General features: G+C 39.3%; 1 protein-coding gene across 1 annotated transcript in view; it reads right to left on the bottom strand.

Annotated features, from left to right (window-relative positions):
* Window positions 1-206: 206 nt before the first annotated feature.
* ZCCHC24 (zinc finger CCHC-type containing 24) overlaps window positions 207-20,377 on the bottom strand; it is a 109,400-nt gene continuing 89,229 nt past the window's right edge. The window contains exons 3-4 of the mRNA XM_017807087.1: window positions 15,362-15,526; window positions 207-6,751 (exon numbers count right to left, since the gene is read on the bottom strand). Coding sequence (XP_017662576.1) covers window positions 6,638-6,751; window positions 15,362-15,526 — 279 coding nt within the window. The 3' untranslated portion in view covers window positions 207-6,637. The remainder of the gene's footprint in view (window positions 6,752-15,361; window positions 15,527-20,377) is intronic.

The following is a 20,377-nucleotide window of genomic DNA, read 5'->3' as shown; positions in this document are numbered from 1 at the left end:
CCAGGCTTGTTGCAGCACAGGGACTCCCTGCAGTGGAGAAACTCCTCTCCCCACGGTCTGGGTCATGGTTATGCCGGGGCAGGTTTGCACTGCGAGCACCAGGCTGTGGCTGCCAGTCCATAACCAGGAACCCAGTGCAGCTGGTACTAAAATGTCGAAGGAAGGGACATTCAAGAAAACCATACCACACTTGCTGATTTTTTTGTAGTACTTTTAATACAGCATTAAACTGCTAGAATACTAGAAGAAAGCTGTATACTATCCAGCAAATAAGGCACATGTCGGAATGCCATTTAATGGACAATCCACAACAGAGGTTTTACAGTCTCTTTAGCAACACAGTCACCAGATGAGCAAGCTGTCATCTTGATTGCTGAAGCAGAACTGGTACCTCTGAGGCCTTTGTCCATTGGTTTTGTTTGTTTGTTTTAGCTGTACAAGTTTATTAACAGTTACAGAAAAAGAAATTACACAAGTTGCCAACTGAATCTGACAAGGTCAGTGGGTACAGCTAAACAAATGTAATAATCATTAGGTTAATTTTTTTAAAGCTGAAGAAATTCATAAGATAGTGTTAGTTTTAGCACTATTAGACAATGCAGTGAGTGCTGTACTAAATAACCTTTTAAAGAAAACAAGAATCCAGTACAGGGTTGGGCAGACCTCCCATTTTAGCATGGTAAAATATCAAACTAAAAACTCAATCCTTCATAATATAATCAAACTACATGAAATGTAAAGTGTAAAATGCTTTGAATACGTGCACATGCATATTCTATATTGCTATGAGTTCTAATTAAAATAAACATAAACCCCTACAATAATCTACTTCAATCTTTTTCTTCTTATACCCTTTGATTGATATTATTGCTGTAGCCGATACTGCATAGCTGAGCTCACAGTTTGCAAAGAGTTGTGAAAGTCAAGTTAAACAGTGTCCCAACCAACTTTCTTCCCCTCTGGTTATGGGAAAGGAAAGAACCACCATTTGAAACCCAACACTTGTGCTTCGGAGTTTCTGAAAGCTGTGTCTCTACGGTGCTTTCAGTGTTTTTTGTGTCTCTCACAAGGCCATAAAGTGACAGTTTACTGTTATTTGCTCCTCACTTGCTACATGTCTAGTGATAGCTCTTCTAGCAATCCTTCCCCAAATACATAAATAAACTGTATAAGCATTTTCATATAAGTCTAAGCACTTGAATAATATACTGGTTACTTAATACTGATATTTTCATCCAAGGATAACAAAAACAATATGGCTTAAAGAATTGCAAGGTTTTTTTTGTCAGAATTATGTACCAACTTTCATATAATATTTTATGTAGACAATATTTCCTTCTTAATGTAGTTCTGTTGCATACTTTATACAGACAAAAGCATTGTAAAAAAAAAAAGTAAATTATTTCCATAAATATTTTCTTGAGGATACATCCTTAGTTCTGCAAAATACTGCAAAATATTTAAGAAAACTCTTACCTCTGTTAGTATCCTAGTTGAGAGAAAGGCCCTTCTGAAAGCTTCCAAATTTTAAAAACTTTGCCCAAAAAACAAACAATACTTTTTTAAAAAGGCCCTCAAATATATACAAAAAAGTTACTGCAAAGAGTTTCCAGATAAGATAACAATTCAGTATTATAAGAAATATTTGTAACCATTCAAAAATTTTAACATCTAAAAAGGTTTCCAAAATACACACATAGGATTAAAAAAAAAAAATTGAAAGAAATTCTATGTCAAGTATAACTCAAGATAAATACACATCTGCAAGTAAAACTGTAAAATACTTCATACAGGGGTAAACATTTATATCAATCATCTATAGCTAGTAACTGCACACGATTGTCCCTTTGAAATTCATCCTAGAAACACAATCCATCATCCCTATATCTAAGATCTCAAACAGCCCTCTGAGCACTTGAGTGATACAACAAACTGAATGGACAGCACTGGTTTTGCAGATAGGAAAGAGATACGGGTTGAAGCCCAGTCGGGAGTGGAGTGATATCTGAAAGAATGATTTTTGTATGGGGATAGTTCCATCTCATTTTAAAATATGTTGGCAAAGGCAAGTGGAAAATATATGTCAATCTACTTAACTTGAAAAACACGTGTTGATGATTTATTTCATACTGTTCAGTAGACAACTCTCAGGATCCATACTAGGAAAAAAAAAATCTTCTGTGTGACTTCAGGACAAAGAGCACTAATCTAGGAAGTCTGACATTTCCAGAAGCTGTTAACTTTTGATCTTTTAAGTAGGTTTTTTTTTTTAAAAAAACCAAACTAGAGTGTCACAGTATGTAACCCATGTATAATCTAAATTTCACGTTATACAAAAAGGTAAAACGTAGGTAATACTTCTAGGTATAAGGCTTCTCTCAGACACACGTAACTTCACATTTTTAGTTTAAAAACTAAGTCCCATATAATGGGGAACTTCAAAATACACCTATTTTCAGAAATAATATATACTCTTGTGTATTTATCTGAAATCAAAAAGCAACTTTGAGACAAAAAGGCCTCAAACTTTGCTTGTGTGGCATCATTGTGTGGCTGTCTGTGGTAGCAGCAGTACAAACTGGCTAAAATGGGCCTATCCTTTAAACTACAGGGATTTTTCTTTATGACCATTAAATGAAGTATTTGTAACAACTTCATTGGAGCCTCATCAAGTTAAAGCAGCTAACCTACAACACACATTTCAAATTACTGGTACTTTTCTCTAGAGCAGTGCCAATGTCAAGGACAATTCAACGTGAAATGTTCTGACCACCTCATGAAACAAATTGTTATTTTGTTTCTTTGTCTCTTTTTTCTTTTTTTTTTTTTAAGAAATAAATGAAAGTTGAAAAAAAATCTCTAAAAAGGGGTGAAATTAAAAAAAAAAAGTGCATGCTGGATGGATTGGTAGGCTGTCAACAGCAAGCATCTGAGGTTAAAAATCCAGTTTGCCAAATAAATGCATAGAGCCAGATTGCTCTCAGGTACATCCCTAAAGAATATGCAATTTAGGGAGGCCTGTTTTGGTTTAAAATTCTTTACTGATGCTTGCTTCACCTCTGCTAAGACTGTCTACAAATGCCTTCAAGGATTGCTAGCTGATGTTCTAAATGTAGAGCTAGTTAAAGAGAACATCAGGAAGCATTCACAAAAACTTAAGAGAAATCAACTCCTTTTTTTTTTCCTGTCAAAAATCTGAATTTTTAAGTTTTGGAAAGTTAGTTACATCTATAGGTGAATTACCTTTGAAATGGGGGAGGGAATAGAAGAGATCTACATTTTTGTAACGAATTTTTTTTCCCTTTGAAATTCAGAAAATTCAGAAATGTCCCTTCTGTGCCATTAGCTAAAAGCCAATAGGTCATAAGCTGTTATACATGACTTATGCAGATGTATTTTTCCCGCAACTCACAAACTACACAGACTTGAGTGTGGAGCAAATGCCCCGGGCCCGGTGCTGCAGTCCTATGAACAAACCTCATGCAGGGAGGGACAGAGGAACGCTCCCCTCGCATAAGCTTGGTGCTCCTGCCTTTCCCAGGCACCAGCTTGTCAGGGAGAGAGGTTTCAGCCCAATGCAGGGAGGTGCCCAAGGCCTGATCACATCTGCATCCCGCTCCAGGAGGGATCCGTGGTCTCCGACTTAGGCAGTACAAACTACGGCAGTGTTGCTTTTGCTCTTCCTCACACTGTGTTCCTTATTTACTTTTCCCCAACGTTAGTGCAGGGGAAAGTCTGTTCTCCTCTTTATTAGAAATATGCTAAGTATTACTTAAATACTTTATATGTCTTCTGACTAAGAACGTATCAGTGATATAAATACTGAACTCTTGTAACTATGCTCTTAAGAGTTATTATGCTACACCTATAGGCATTAATTGTGTTAAAGTAGATCACGTGTATTTTTAGTAGAATCTAAAAATCCATAAGCTTAAGGCATTGCCTTGCAGTGTTGAATGTGGATAAAAAATTTTTAGCAGGGCACTGTCATGAAAATACCAGCACTTGCTTATAATGGTATCTTTAGTCAGCTTTTTGTCAAACCTGGTTGTGTGCGATACGTTGATACAGCTATATCAAGGGTTGTGCTATTTTACTGATCTAGTGGTTATCATAACATGGAAACTATTTCAATACAGAACAAAACATTTGATAGCAACATCTTAGTTTCAAGGAGAAAAAAAAATAACATTTTCCCTTATCTTCATCTAAGGGGGTTTCTCTACACGTCCTTTAGCTGGATGTGAATCATCAAGATGATTTTTTTTTTTTTTTGTTCATGTACTATTAAGTGCTCAAGAGGAAAAATAGATCTGGTTTAGAATGCTTCTCTTTCAAAATTACTCATGCTTGAAACAAACTATTGAGATTAATCCTAGAGGTCAAGCTTAGAAAATCCACCCCTAGATTTGCTTGTGTATTTTCTTATTCTTATTTGTATAGACAGATTAGTATCTTTGTTGAGAGAATTTGTCTCTAAGGTAATTTGTGAATCTGTGCAAAAGAATGTGTTTGCATTTGAAAATGCTAAAACTGCATGTCTTCACTGAAGCAACTAAACTGTTTATTAGTGTTACTTTCAATAATATAATTTGCAGCTATTTTAGTTGACAGAATTGCCAACTGGGCAAAAGTAGTTTCCAAGTAATTAATTTAGTTAATACTATTTTAGCATTACATAGCACTATTCATCCAGTGATGCCAAAATACTTAGAGATATTAAGTAAACCTCACAACTCTCCTGTGAGGTAGGTATACTAAAGTATTATTATCCCCATTTTGCAGCTGGGGAAACTGAGGTCCAGAAAGATCTTGTGACTTGCCCAAAATCAGGGAGCAAATGGGAGAAGCTGTGGTCAGAAGCCGGGGGTCAGAATGCTCATCCATTGCTCCATGTTATGATCAGTAGGCTGTGTTGCCTGGCCTACCCATTAATTATGAATTTGCAAGATATGCATGTGCCACTCCCACCACAATAAGCAGATGCAATTCTGCCCTGCTTATAGCAAAGCAGGGAAATGGCCAGAGTTTCACCCCAGAGAAAATTTGTAAAGAGCTTCCCATTTCCTATATGAATGTTTGCAGTAAGTTTTCAACTTGCTTTATAAGAGCTTGACTGGACATACAGGTAACATCCTGCTATCACTTGGCATAAACTCCCCTCTGTCTTTGCATTATGGAATTAGTCCTCAGAACAAATTTAGTTCACATCAAGTTGTCTAGGATTTAAAGTATTTAAGTATCATTCACACAAATCAATCTCTCTAAAGGAAACTTCATAAAAATAGAAGTTGTTGATGTAAAAGAACCCCCAATCTCAAACACACACTATCCCTGTAATTTTTTAGTGAATGCTACAAGTGAATTGCTTGTTGTGTCCTTCTGCCAATGTACTCTTATGTAGACATACAAAGAGGATACTGTCTCGAGGTACTTTCAGTTCATATTTGCCAAACCCTGATGAGATCCTTCTTTGCAGCAGAATGCCCCTGCACAAGGTTCTACCCGAAATGGGACAACAAAATATAACTCCTACATTTCTCCTCAGCTGTGTAGGTGCTTCAGGAAGACAGAAAGAGGGAGGGTTATACAGTTTTTCCGTGCCTCAAAACACCCCTATGGCTAAGAAGTCTCGTATTATAACAAATTTCTATGGTAGTAAACAGGAAAAAATATTTCCAAAAAGTGGCTTTAAAACTACTATAAATAGTAAGTTTGGCTAATCTTTCAATTAAGGGTTTTAGAGACAGTTTTAAGTATTCTTATCCCCTTGTTCATAGAAAATTTAGTCTGTTTGTGGCCTAATGAACAAGCCATGCACACACAGGGACCATTTCAGTGGGATTATATGACAAGAGAAGGATCTGTTGCACAAGCAAGCCAATTTCTTCTCCTCCAAAAACCTCTTGGAATCCTTCCCAATGCTCTGGGTCCCATTATGGTATTCCCTTTCTACCAAACTCACACCCTCAAACAATTATTCACTTTTTTTGCCATGTTCTGCAAAAATGATTTTGCCTAAGCCTTGCCCAAGAGATGGTAACAACTAGAAAAAGTCCAAGAAAACAGCAGCACAAAATTCTAAGACTTTCTAAAACTGGGAAAACAATAATTCTCCTTTTATGCTGTGGCTTGTTTCATCTTCCTTTGTCTTGTCATATAATAAGAACAATGTTGATGTTGTGGGCGAGTGCTTGGAATTAGTGGCCCCACAGTTATTGAACCTCTGCAAAAGCCGTATGTAAAACATATATTCCTTGTGAATATTATACCTTGCCTTTTGAATAGTACTTCATTTCACCTGGCTGTGATAGAGGGTCTGTGTAAACAATCAGCAGAACCTGTAACTGTAGTTCTGTTGTGAACACCATCAATAACATTTTATATATGTGTGTGTACATATATATATATACATTTACATATATATGTATACAAATCATAGTCCCGTAAATACCTGTTGCACGTGTGCGCATGCACAGGAGAAATGTTACATTCTATTAATAGTAAGGCATATTATTAGATAGGCAATATTGGCAATTATTTTAGCTTTTATCTTGATTTGTTGTGTTGCTGTGGATCGCATGCTGCCAGAGAATCTTTAAGGATGATGGGGATGGGAAGAGGCCACTTGGAAGGTTTATTGCACACGGCGGCAGTAGTAGCCCAAAACTTTGCACTTCTCACACAGATGCTGAGGATGCTCTTTGCTCTGATCTGAAACATCCAGCCCGTCCGGCTTTTCCAGGGGTCTCTGCAGTGGAGGGAGGGAAATGAGATTAAATCCAAGGTTTTGTCACTGTTACTCTTTATTATGCATGTGAAATCTACTTTTACGCTTAACTGAGCTTTCTCCTAGTCATTAAAAAGCTACCATATTTCTTTCCTGAAGGGCTGGAGTGTTTTTTTCAGCCCTTCAGCTCTACATTGGTTCAGAGCGGCCTCACAACTTAATGTCATTCTTCATAAAGGTGGTATTAACTTTGTTGTAGACAAATTATGAAAATACTGAATTAGGGACTTTATTTATAAAAGCAATAACAGAAAAGAGTTTATTCTCTTAGCTTCAGAGTAACTGAGATGTCCCAAAGGCTTTAACACCTCAAGCATGGGAATTCCATTACCCAGCAATACCAACAGGGATTGCCAGTGTTGGGATTAGCTGCTATATCAAGAAACCTGTCTTGTCCATGCACAGATACTTCATAGATAAATGGAGTTTTCCCAATACTTGTTTTTGAGGCCAAAATTTTTGAAGTAGAGCAGCTGCAAAGCTGTTAATCAAAAAACCCCAACTCAAACTAAAACAAAACAAAATCTAACCTCGTGACATAATCCTTTGCCCTGACCCTGACTAATGGATTGATTATGTATTTTTAATAATATTTGTGAATTCACATGGTTGGAGGAAATTAAACTGTTTTTTTGTTAGTAGATCTTTGTTCTTTCATTTTCCATGGCATGTAAAAGGCTTCACAGTCACTCTGAAAATAAAATACCCATGTTGAATATTGCAATAAAGTTAATTTTATTTTTGGAAATCTGGAAATATTGGAAAGTGTAATAGGTAGAGAGGTGACAGAGACATGAGATAGAATTTCATAAAGTGCACCATTTGCTTGGAAAAAACTCCCAAAACAAAATTCCCTAACCCGTAATTTATCTGTTTTCATGAAATGTACCCCAAAGACTGTTTCATCACACAGTGCCTTCCCATGAAGTGGCTGTTCTATGAGACTGTGGTAGAGACAGCATGTGGTGTGAAATCTGAAAACTAGTCATAAGCTTCTCACTGTTTTTATAGGGATACTAGACTCTTGCTTATATCTTCAGAATAGGATTCTTGGAGCAAGCGGTGGGTAAATATAGCTTATACAGTTTGAGCCCCTTATCTCTTAACACGTTTGCTAATCCTAAAGACTATACTTTATTTCCTTTTCTATCCTTTATTTCCTTTTCCTTAATTACCCCTGATCATCTAAGATTTCATTTATAAGTTCTTCATCAAGCCACTTACCTGAGACCCTGTGGATAGGAACAGGGACATTTAAAGCTTTTTTTTTTTTGCTATGTAACACTGCAAGAACAGCTATAAACTAGTGAGTAGAAGGGTTTCTCAGCTCTCTGAATAGCTAAAATGAGACAATGTATTTTATTATCCTGAATAAGGGATGTCTGTAAGTTCTTGCTTGACTGTATTGGATTATAAATGCAATACTCTTATTATATCGCACAGCTGGTGTTGCGCAATAACAATACTAAAACAATATATAGCAGTGATTCTCTGGTGATTGCCAATGGTTTGTTTCTGACTGAATGTTTTTAACCGTGATACTGTTCTGGACCAGATATGTGGAGTCTAACTTCATTTACATTTGAATTGAAATTGGATTTCCTGTGTCAGGAATGTAGACGGACTTCTTATCTCCTCCAAATCCTTTAACCTCCTTCTGCAACCCCAATGAGCTTTGAATGACTTGTTGGATGTCAGCATGTTGGGATTTGAGATCAGAACCAGCAATCCAGTTTCTAGGCTTGCAGACCAAGCACTGGTGCAGGTACTGCTTTTATCACAGCACAGTGAGTTAAATAAGTTTTATTTGGTCAGAAAAACTGCCTTTCTGCCTTATCTACCACTTACTCCACCAACATCAGCCCACAAATTTTCTTCAAGAATTTGCATGACATAAATGTAGTCAAAGTCCAGGTTCAGGAGTCCCAGGAGTTAATTTACACTCCTCAACAAAGAATAAGAGTTTTGAAATGCTACACTTAAAACAGGCTATTTGACTCAGCTCTGACTGCTTCTACATGCTAGCTGTGTTCTGATTAAAGAGAAAAAATACAGCAGTTATCATGTTTATTGATATAAGCCAGATTTCTTTTTTAATATGCAAGGCCTTGGGAATCATTTTTCCTGGAAATAGTGCAAAGGACATTGGGAATGCCTTGAAGCGCCAAGAGTTTTTGGATGGTTTTCAGAAACAATAGCTCTCCGTGGTTTGCTTTCCCCCTGCGTTGATTGAGCTCAGCTTTTTGGCCTGCAAAACATTTTGATTTCAGAAATGTTATTGTTACCAGTGTGTTACGACACAGAGGCTGGGGAGAGAGGGGTTACAAAGGCAGGAAAGCAGGTTGCCAAGGGCCAGCTGGAAGGAACAGAGCCGTGCAGAGCCCAGACTACATTTCTGGTGAGGCTTCGAAACTGACAGTGTGCTTGCACGGTCTGTGCCTCAAAAACACTTCAACCCAACTTCTGCATGAAGTCCCAGCTTATCTCCATTTGCCATTTTCTCTTCATGGGTTTCTTGTGAGGCAAAAAAGAACCCTTCAATCACCCTGAGTAGCAAGCGTTCTTGTTCTGCTGCTATCTGTCTCTTACTAATTGTGGAGAACTTAAAAGTGATAATCTTACACCCTTGGAGCCTTTCTTACACCATGCTAAAAGTGCAGGGCATTAGTCAAAGAGCTGTGAGTCCATCAAGGCTGAACTTCCTTGGCACAGGCTGGACAATTATCAGCTCTGTGTGGTAGAAGCAGCGGACACTGGCACAAGAGGGGTGCAGCAGGGTTGGGCTGCAGCATGCTCTGTATTAGCTTTGGGGATTGCCTGAATTATACCAGTGACTGAGGAGGCTGCAGGAGCTCTGTGCTGCTGCTGAGAACTCAGCCATGCGTTTGGAGAGGGTGTGGAGAAGGGAACAGGCTATTTGGCTGAAAAATTAATTCCTCTCCTTAGAAAGAGGTGAAATGGAGCTTGTAAAACCACAGTAAATCCTGCTATACTCCTGTGGGGAAAGGTATGCTTTTTTACATTAAATGGAGAGTTTAATAGTTCAATTTTTGTTGTCCTTTTTTTCTTGAAATGCAAGCATCCACAATGGCATTCTTACATTCTTCACTTTTGTGCATCTTTCTTTAATTTTCTCCTAGTAGTTGCAGGGTGGAAATAATTTTCTGCAGCTCCACCAGGAAAACATTTGGTGGTGGTGAATAAAGCTATTGCCTCAGGGGAATGAAGTTGAAATAAATTTAAATTTATATAGCAATTCCTGACCTGCAAATTAACTTTTGATTGTGAATTATTGCTGTCCTGCTCTATATGTACTGAATGAACTCTGCATTCCCCAAAAGTCAGTTAAAATCTAAACCCCTCAAAACAAAAAGCTCACCTTTATGAAGTGCTAGGTATCAGAGAAAACATCACCAGGATATCTTGAAGAAAATTGCTTCCACTATGAAGCAGAATGGAATAATGTGCCTGCTTATGTTTGTATTTAGAAGATTGAATTTTTTTCTGCTGTAGAATGGAATAGCTTGATTGTACCACTGATGGATAAAGAATCACATTAGAATCCCAATGTGAGAAAACACCTAAAAATAATTTTCTGGACTTACTTACATCAAGTCTTAATGGAGCAAATAAGATGATTAAATGTCAGATTAGAGATGTGAATAGAAAAAGATTCTACAACTATAGCTGGCAGGATAATTGTTAGGTTAACCGTCTTAAGGAGCCATAGCTAGAAAACACATGCTATCACAAATTTGTAAATTTTTAGTCCAATAAAAGAAATTATGCACCGGGGAAAAAAGATTAAATGCAACATGCATTCTTGAGCAGCAGACCCTCTGTTTTTCTGTCTGCCTGGGGGAAGAGGGACATTAACAAGGCCCTTGGCTGTCACTATGGATCCGGGAGGCAGTGGTAAGGTAGGCTGCAGATCAGAGGCATGATGCTCAGAGGCAGTAAGCAGCCACTGTCAGCAGCATGCCTCTGGGACAGGCCAGCCAGGAATGACTGATAACAGCATGAGGCAAATAGTGAAAATCTCTTTAGAGTTCAGAAAAGGAGCAGTCTGGGGTGAACTGTATTGCCATTGCCGGAGTACACAAGCATGGGCATGCTGGAGAGGGTTTATTAAATCTAAAGGGCCAAAAGAGCATACTTGTGGGCCTGGAACTATTGAAAAGTTTATTGGGCTTGAGTGATCATACCCACCCCCTCCCCATACTGAGGGAAGAGAGGTGGCTGTGGTTGCACTCAGATAAGGGAATTGTGATGGGACCACTGAATTGCCCATGAAAGTAATAACTTGGATATCACGAAGTATGTATTTACATACCAAATTATTTCCAGTCCAACAGTAAATTCCTGACAGCTGGAGGAAAATAGTGTCCAAGAGGACAAGTCGGTCACCAGATGGCTGGTTCTGCACCAGTGCAACAGCTGTCATCACAAACAGCACTGGAGCCAGCCACAAAGTCGGAGAAGAAGCCTTGATAAGAGGCCAGCCAGGAAGTAACCACAGGCGCAGATGTTGCTGCTATAGTAGGCAGGGGAAGAAAATGAGAATTCAGAGCTTGGCATCTGGGCTGTTTGAGTGCCAAGAACGCTGGAGAATGACTACAAGAATTGGCTTAGTTGCTGGAGCAGGGTAGGAAGGAGCATAAACAACCACAAAATCCAAATTCCTTGGAAAAATAAGAGGTGGGTTTAAGTCCCATCTGAGATGCCTGTTTATGCTTAGAGTAGCTAAAGAAACTACCCAGGAAACTACTTTAGAAATTGCCATAGAGCAGCTTTGTCAAGGTAGCTTTTTGGTCTTTGATAAAGCTTGAGGTCAACAGGGCTACAGTTTTTGCCCCATGTGCTGTGCATTCCTGTAAGCACCCCCATGGGGAGGTTTGCCTCTTGAGGGACACAGTGAAAATGCAAAAGGAGGAACACAGTGGAACAATTTAGTTATGAAAATAAAAAGGCATTCAAAGCTTGATTGGGATGAGGAGCAGTTTTGCAGCTGAGGTGTGAGAGCCACCCAACTCTCTGCTCTGTGAATGAATAGCAGCAGCTCTGCTATCATGCCCTTGTGTTACTTCTTGTAATACATGCTCTACCATCTCTCTTAAATGCTGAGATTTAGAGCTGTATTTGTAGAGCACTCTAAAGTGTATATGCAGCTGTGAAATTGCTGAGAAAACCTTTCCTGTCCCAGAGAGGTTGAAAGCTCGTTCTCACAGATAGCCCATGTGGACTAAGAGCATAGGGCTGAACTGAGACATTGCTTGTGGGGAATTGGCACGGGATAGTTTCCTGAAGTGAAATGAGCCTCCAGGAACAAAGAGCAGGTGGCAGGGAAGTGTGGCTGCTTTCCTCTCCAGGGACCCACTAACGAAAGGTAAGGATAGGAAATCAAGATCTGAGCATAGCTGCACAAGCCATTCACAGAGGCAGCATATGTGCTAGAATGGCTACCCCAGAGCCACCCAGAGTGGAGAATATTACCTTCAGTGCTCTGATATCATTGCCTGAGCCAGTTACATGGGAGTACTTGGGCACGAAACCATCCCTTGTGAGACATTGACAAACCCTACAGTAATGAGAAGTCCACAGATTTGGGAAAGAAACTGGGGAAGATGAAATACAGCTATGGAGATGAGGACGGGAGAAAAGGGCAGATCTGGCAACTGAGATCAAACTCCTAATTCACTGCAATGAATATTGAGCCATCCTAAAGTAAGGATTTCAATTTTTTTAAACCTAAACTGGACACAAGCATCCTACTCTCCAGGGGGACATAGCAAGGCCTGGTGATTAGATTTCAGCTATTGAATAGACTCTACCAAGGTTGATCTGCTTGGTGACAAACTCGGGGAATGCAGAAATACTCACTTGGGCATAAAAGAGGACGGGAAGTACCCTTGGAGGTCGTTATTGTGTCTTGTCTATATCCACAGCTTCCTGTAAATGTGTCCTCTACTGCTTAGGCTCATGTGTGGAACAGGGGAGGTTGGCTTGACCTGGTATGAGTGGCCCCTGGCTGTTTTAGACATGGGCTGAGATATTTACAGTTTTTATAGTTTTGGAAGCTCTTGTAACTTGACAAAAGGATAGTTCAATTTTAAGGAACCAGCAGTGATTTTCACCTGCTGATAAAATGACTATTATTTTTTAAAATAATATTCCAGATACTCTTTTTCTGTTAAGTTAAAATTACAGGTTTACCAAATGGTAGGGCAAGGAGTAAAAAAAAAAAAGGAGATGATGAATTCCAACACATTGGCAAAGAGAAATATTGACAAGATTGTTTGAAAGTAGAAATAATTAATTTCACTAGAAGTAAATATTGTCTGATCTTGAATGGAGGTCAGACTTCTCCAGTTCATCTGGGTTTTGTTAAACCAAGGAAAACAATCCATTTATGGATTATCTGTACTATGATCACATCACATAGTGCAGTGACTTCTGTTTTGAAGTGTCTGTTCTTTCACTGCAACACTGATTTCTTTTCTTTTTTTTTTATGGAGTTAAAATGGCACAAAAGAAGTGTGATGTCTAGGGAGAGGCAACATCTTCTCTTAGTGAGTTTCCTTTAGGTGTCCAATGGAAGATTCAGATGAGAGTGAAAATAATCTGATCCCATATAATAAAAGCAGAAGGAGCACATCATTAGCTGAGGACACCCACTGAGAGGGAAGTGATGGCTAAAAACTTCTAGAAGTGCATAGGAATTCAAACATGAATGATGACTCTACTATGGTAGGCACCAACAAAATAATAAAAATCTAAAGAATAAATAGGAAACATATGCAAAAAAAATGTTAAGGTGGTGTAACAGTGCTGTTTAAAAAAATTACTAAAATCATCTTATGTGCACAACAAGATTTTTTTGTGCTATAACTCTCAAACTAGAAATACTGGACTTGTAATTACATCTTTCACTGTGCTTTTACAAAATACAGTTGTTAGTATAAGAGTACTGGTGAGTGGGTAGAGCATATTTTCCAGAATGGTGCAGAATAACACACACAAATGTTGATAAATGTTTAGAGAGCCTGGCATGGAACTGGATGCTTGGACAAAAACCATATATGGGCTGGCAAACAGGAGGCTCTGTCAAGAAGCAGCACAGACCTCCTGCAGCCTGTTGGCTCTCCTCTGCTGCTGGCTCTGCATGAACTGATGCTGTTCTCTTTACTGCCAGGCTATTGCTGTTATGTTTAATCAGAAGCAACACAGAGCACCTCTGCAAGAATAAAAAAGACTAGGAAGGATGACAATGGCAACACTGAGAAATAGGAGTACATGGAGGTGAGGCAGTGACACTGGGATGTAAAAATCTTTCAGCTCGAGGTTCTAAGTTCACATTTTGGGGAAGAGCACTAGTGACTGGCTGCAAGTTATTTATATGAAGAAGCCTAGCAGAAATACAGTCTTGTCCCAAAGATCTCAAATAACTGCAATACCTACTGGTGGGACAGGAACACATGGATAGACAAGAAGAGCAAAGCTCTTCCACATGCTTGAGTTATGGTGTCCTTAGGGAATGGCATGGAAACACAGCAATAGGGTTCAGCTGTGGAAACCTGCACTGCACATGCTGTGATTATTCCCCAGAAAACACCATGTATGGGGCTCCAGGGCAAGCACAGCTTATGGAAGCACTGTAGATTGCAACCCTTCCAACAGTATGTCTCTGGCTTTAGTACTACTAAGCAGATAAGTTGCCATGAGCGGCAACTCTGGACAACTGATGACTTGCAAAACTTCTTTACTACAGAATGTACATATCCAAGTCTACAATGCCTCTTGTACAGTGTCCATGAGACACCTCTTGAATGATTTCTTGACTCTTTGAACATTAACATAAATGATGGAAAGAATTATAAAAACAAGGTAAATATTTATGAAGTGTTATAAATCAATGACCTTGTAATTTCTCTCACCCTCAAGACTGTAGTTCCATGCATGTGATAAATGACTTCATTGCTCAGCCTGGATTTTGGATTTTTTAGACAAGCTGTCTAAACTGAGGCAAGGAACAGGAGACCTTGTAAGCTTTGAGATTGTCTCAGGTTAGTGTTATTAATCAAGGAATTTTTTAGGCAAGAGTAATCTTCATATTCTCTTTTATCACTGCTCTTTGTAGGTAGACATAGCCCCTTGATGAAATCCAACAGGTGAAAAAAAGTAGTACACATAAGAAATAACTGCTGACACCAGTGGAATGAAACAATAAATTGATGTAAATATGAAGAGAATTGGAAGAACTAGGAGGCCCATTACTATTGGTGAACTTGTTTTACTCTCAGATTAAAAGGCCCCCACAGTCTGTTTCTATAAGAAAGGCAGGTAAAGATTTAGGGTTTGAGGTATTTTTACTGAAAAAAAAAGAATGTTCCAATTGCAACTCTGACGCCTTTCCAGATTTCCAGGACTGAGACAAACAGCTCATCTGGGAAACCATTTGCTGTGATATGCTGTAGTATATGTCAAGTTCTGTTTAACCCTTACCCACACTTTACAAAGTCAAGAGCATTCCTAGTTCCAAGCCTGTTGCCAGCAGGTCTGCACTTCTCCTACCTGTTTGTGAGGATAAACGTTAATGTGGCACTTGATACATTCTTGTCCCATGTTAGCCCAGGAGTTTCCACTCATCCATTTTCTCTTGCATTTGGGGCACTTATATTCACCAAAGCAGCGTTTCTTGCCCTGGTATGGTGTCAGGCCTTCTCCTTTTGGACGAGCCTACAAAACAAAGGGAAGTAGCAATGAATGACTGAAAACAGATGGAGGGAGGGTAGCAGAAAAGTAAAGGTTTTTTTAATTAGGAAGCTTTGGGCAAAAGATACTGAAGGCAGACAGGAAGGTCATATCCTCTTAATAAAGAGTACATATGTTGAAGCTAGAGTTCAACAGTTCTGAGAGTTGTTTCTGTAAGAAGTGTTCAAAAGTTCAAGAGGACTTAAAATACTTGTTAGTGGCATTGAACATAGTGCACAGGCATATTTCTAAATACCTTCTCCAACAGTTTTAATATTGGCTTCATTATAAGATCATCTCTCTTGCATACATATTGCTAGTAATATCTATATAATCTGGAGGAGTAGCTCACTACTAAAGGACTACTTTTTAACTAGAAATTCTAGTTAAGAAATCTAGTATATTCTCCACTGAAACCTAACATTAAGAAGATTTTTAATAATTCAGCTTTGCACAGCCTGTAAAGAATTAAATATTGGCAATTCATTAGTATGTGGATTATCACATGGGAGTGCACAAACTGGGATTGAGCATAAAGGAAAGACATTTCGATTAGTGGAAAAAATAACTTTTATTAAATTTGTCTGGTTTCTGGCTCTTGGTAAATGGTTTTACTGATTTCTACCTTTTGAAGGAAACAGGAAGGGCTTCTCAAATGGACTGGTTTGATGTCCAAATGTTAAATGTCCCTTAAAGAAAGCCTTTTTATCTAGGGAAGTTGGTAGAGTTGACAATGACCTTATGCAAATACCACGTTTATTTTTTGTAAATACATTAACTCACTAAAACTGTGTGTTGTACTTAACAAAATGTAGCAAGGTACGTGAAAAATTAATATGTTAATGTGAAGATGAGAGTATTGCATACAGCTGTCCTAAGATAGCTGCAAAGATGAAGCCATTTTTCAGAGCCTCTAGCAGGTGTTGAAATACTGTCCATGTATTCACTATGTTTAGTTTGTTGTTGCCTAATGGCAGATTTTTTTTGCCTGTGTAGTGGCAGAGTCGTATGATCACCTATCAAAGAATTCCTTGTCACTTAATTTTATGTCATGCCTAAGCAGCTTTTCTTTTTTAAGGTTCCCAGACAAAGTTTACGAAGGTTAAATGACCCATCATGCTGGGAAGGCGTTTTTGTTTTTTTTTGTTTTGGGAGCTTGTACAATTTCTCAGTGTGTAGGTCCAAATTGCTTGCAATGTGAAAACATGGGCTGCAAAAGCAGGTGGTTGGCAGAAGCTCTGAGACTCTGCTCCCGTGGCTGATGGAGAGGGTGTACACTGTGTTACCTCCAGGGTTGCACGTGGGAGCAAGAGGCAAAGGAACATGGAGTGCGCTCTCCCCCACATGTGGTGGGTGGAAAAGCAGGGGGACCCCAAACCTACTCTGGCCTTTTTTTTTCTCCTCTGTAGTGTCAGTAAACAACATTCTCTGGGGTTTTTTATGCTTTTTCCTCAGCACAGCAATATTCTTTAAAAGATCAGATCAGTATCGATCCGATCACATCTATAATAATTTGTTTCACGACACTCAGTCTGACAAGCCACTGTAAATATTCTGGCTCATTGCAAAGATGAAGTTGACACCAGGACACACGTATTTGCAGTAGTATTGCACAGAAGAAAAAAAAAAAGTTCATTGCTGTAATGAGAAACATTCTGACTTTCACAACTATATGAGTGCTGGCAGGCACCCAGAGTGTAACCCTCTGATCCATGGTGTCCCTTGATAAGGATGAGAGATTGCAATTGAATGTAGGGCAGGAAAATGTCAATTTATGGAGACATCCTTATTCTGGACACTTAATTCAGTTCTGCCTCTGAGGAACTCATAGCACAAGTCAGTGTAAGAAGGAGCCACATGGTCTCTTCATTTAGAAATTCTCATGGAATTGAATAGGAACCCTGTATAAAGAAAGCTCTCATGATTGAGAGACCTTCCCCCTCCTCCTGAGGCATCACAGATTTCTTTATTTGCAGTTTCAATTGGGGCTATGTTATTGAACAGAAGCAAGCTATTTCTGATTCTCTAAGTCACACTCTACTTAAAAACTCCTCCTGCAGTCAGACCTGGGAATGCAGCTTCATTGCCCCTACCAAGCAGCAGTCCTTTCAGAAAACGTGCAGGTCATAGAGTTCATTATTTCCAAAGTAATAACACTGACTTTGGAGACAGAGTGTGTCTTAGAAGTCTTGTAAATGTTTACAAAGAGTATTTAAACATAACACTCCCACTGCAATATGTTATGTCAGCCATAAAGAGCATTTAAACTTCAGACTCCCACCGCAATATGTTGCGCCAGCCACAATTCACAGACAGGAAGCTTTCAGGGATGGCTGCTTTGGGCAGGCCTGTAACTATGGGTTTCTCCAGGTCTGGTAGTTGACTTCAGAGACACCAATGTCCTGAAATGCTCTGCCCTCACAAATGCACAGGGGGGCACTGAAGATGCTAGTCTGTGAAGTCTGTGTGTACAGCCGGGCATTAGAAATGGAGGCTTTCCAAATTAGAAGCTACTTCTAAAATCTCGCTTATCTAACTTTCTCAGCAAATCGGAAACAGAACCAGGAAAAGAATGCAGGAGCACTGACTCTGTCGGTAATTTCCTGTTATAATTGCTAGACTAAACTTCTGATTTATTTTTATTTTAACTTTTCGACTGTCACAGCTCCCTCCTTAGTCAGTGACTTTAATTAGCTTGCTGGCAAAGCTACAGCATTCTCTGTAGGTGTTTTGCTATTCTGCTTTATGGATGTTTATATGTTGCCCTAAGAGATATTCTTTTCCTGCCCATATCTTCAGTTTCCCTAACTGTGCCCCACAGGGAATTTGGATTCTCAAACAAGCAAGCTCATTTTCTCTAGCGAGAAACATCATTAGGAAGCACTGACAGCAGCAAAGGCAATCCTCCAACTCCCTCCACCCTTCAGATCCAAACAAAACAGATATTTGACAGTATTTGGTGGAAGGCAAAACCTGACTGAGATACACTAACGGCCTGAGAGATCTGAGGCTGGGTGTTTTCTTTTTTTCTTTTCTTTTCTTTTTTTTTTTAATATTATTTAAAGTGTCTGGCTCCAGCAGCAGCACAGCTGAATTGCACAAACATTTCCAAGAAACAGCTTGCTCCTTGGCGCAGAAGCAGCCAGCCCTGCCCGCAGGGTGCTCGAGCACCCAGTCACTCCGCAGCAGAGGTATCTCAGCCCTTGTCCAGCTGGAGGGCAAGAGCTGTTTTCACCAGTTCTTAACCAAGCGCCAAAAAGGAGCAAGAATACACATTTTGTCATTTGGTATCAATTTAAAGACCCTTCTTTTACGGAATGTGGGATTTACCTTGTTTAAACCATTAGCCTCCTATTCCCTCCCAACCTCAGCTCTATTTGAATGGTGGTTAATAATAGGCCTCGGTTGGTGTTTAGGTCTTGCAATTCCTGAGCATTATCTCTTCTTACTCTTTCTGCAGATAGGGATTTATTTATGTCCAGAGTTAACCTGGCAGAGTTATGCCCCTGTTAATAATGGCACAATATTTTGTTGTTACCATGTTAACATACGCTGTCCCATTGCCTGTAGGCTCAGGTAGTCCCTGGCCTGGTTTCTATCCATGTCTGCAAAAACTTGTGTACGTGTTCACTCAGACATTTCAAGGATTTACCTCATCCAGGACAGGTAGGCCTTTGGGGAGGATCAAAACTGAACAGATTTTTCTACAAGGAGAAACTAGCCATTGCTTATGTCTCAATGTAGAGATCAAGGCATAGGAAACAGATCCTTTGTGCTGTTTTGACTTTGGACAAATGCTGAGACAAATGAAACCACCTCTGCAGGTGTACCTAGCCAGTGGGTGTGTTTGCCTTAGCTGGATCCAATGAACGTACAAAGCCGGTGGATTTTGTGTGGCACAGTAATGAAAGTTACCTCAATATTCCATCCCTCACTGACACCCAGCTGCCTCTATTTTTCATCCTCTTTCTTTCTTCAGCCAAAACCACAAATTGACCATAATAAGATTTTAAAAGTATTTAAGTTGAGCTTTTCTGCTGGTAACTGGCCAGTCGAGCTCTCTCTCAACCTATCACACAGTGCATTTAATGAAGGAATCTGCCAAATCACTTGGCAGTGACAGACATAATAAAGGACTCTTTGCTTCTCTGCTTTCCCTAAACAATTCACTCAAAGTATCAGTTTGCAGAGTCAGCAAAAACAAAACACCCCCCCCCCCATGCCCTGTTTAAAGCTGGATTCATTTTAAACAACATGGGACTGAGAATTTCCTCAAAGCAAAATAAAATATAGAGGAACAATGTAGTTAATGCTTTTCTTCCCCTCATCTTCCCCCAAGTTTGTTTTGCACAGCTGAAAGGCTGTGTACAGCATGGGGAAAGATGAAATCAGCATGACACTGGTAGGTGGATCCCCTTTATAGAAGAACTCTGTGAGGGTCTGCTTGTAAGCATGCATCATCAGAAATGAAGCAGAAAAGCAATAATAGCAAACAACAGCTTGATGCTCTGACTGGCTCCCAAGTGGTTTGTGGGAGTGGGAGGGTCAGAGCTGTATTTTGAAATGTGAACCCTTCAACACTCTTGACTGAAAATCTGCACAACTAGGAGATGGCATTAAAAAAGCCCTAGCACTCTTATTTTGGTGCTACTGTAAGTGCATATTTTTAATAAAGATGAAATGATGATAATGCATACCCAAAATGTCCAACTAAAAAAATGAAAAATAAAATATTAAGACTGATTTTGGTGTACTGGGTGTTGTGGCATTCTTACTACTAGAACTGCAGAAAGTTGTAGAGGGTTGGGAAATTCACAGAAGTCCTCTGACCTTTCT

Source organism: Lepidothrix coronata, unplaced genomic scaffold (assembly GCF_001604755.1).
Source record: "Lepidothrix coronata isolate B3197 unplaced genomic scaffold, Lepidothrix_coronata-1.0 Scaffold17, whole genome shotgun sequence".
NCBI lineage: Eukaryota > Metazoa > Chordata > Aves > Passeriformes > Pipridae > Lepidothrix > Lepidothrix coronata.
This window is presented reverse-complemented; position numbering and strand designations above follow the sequence as displayed.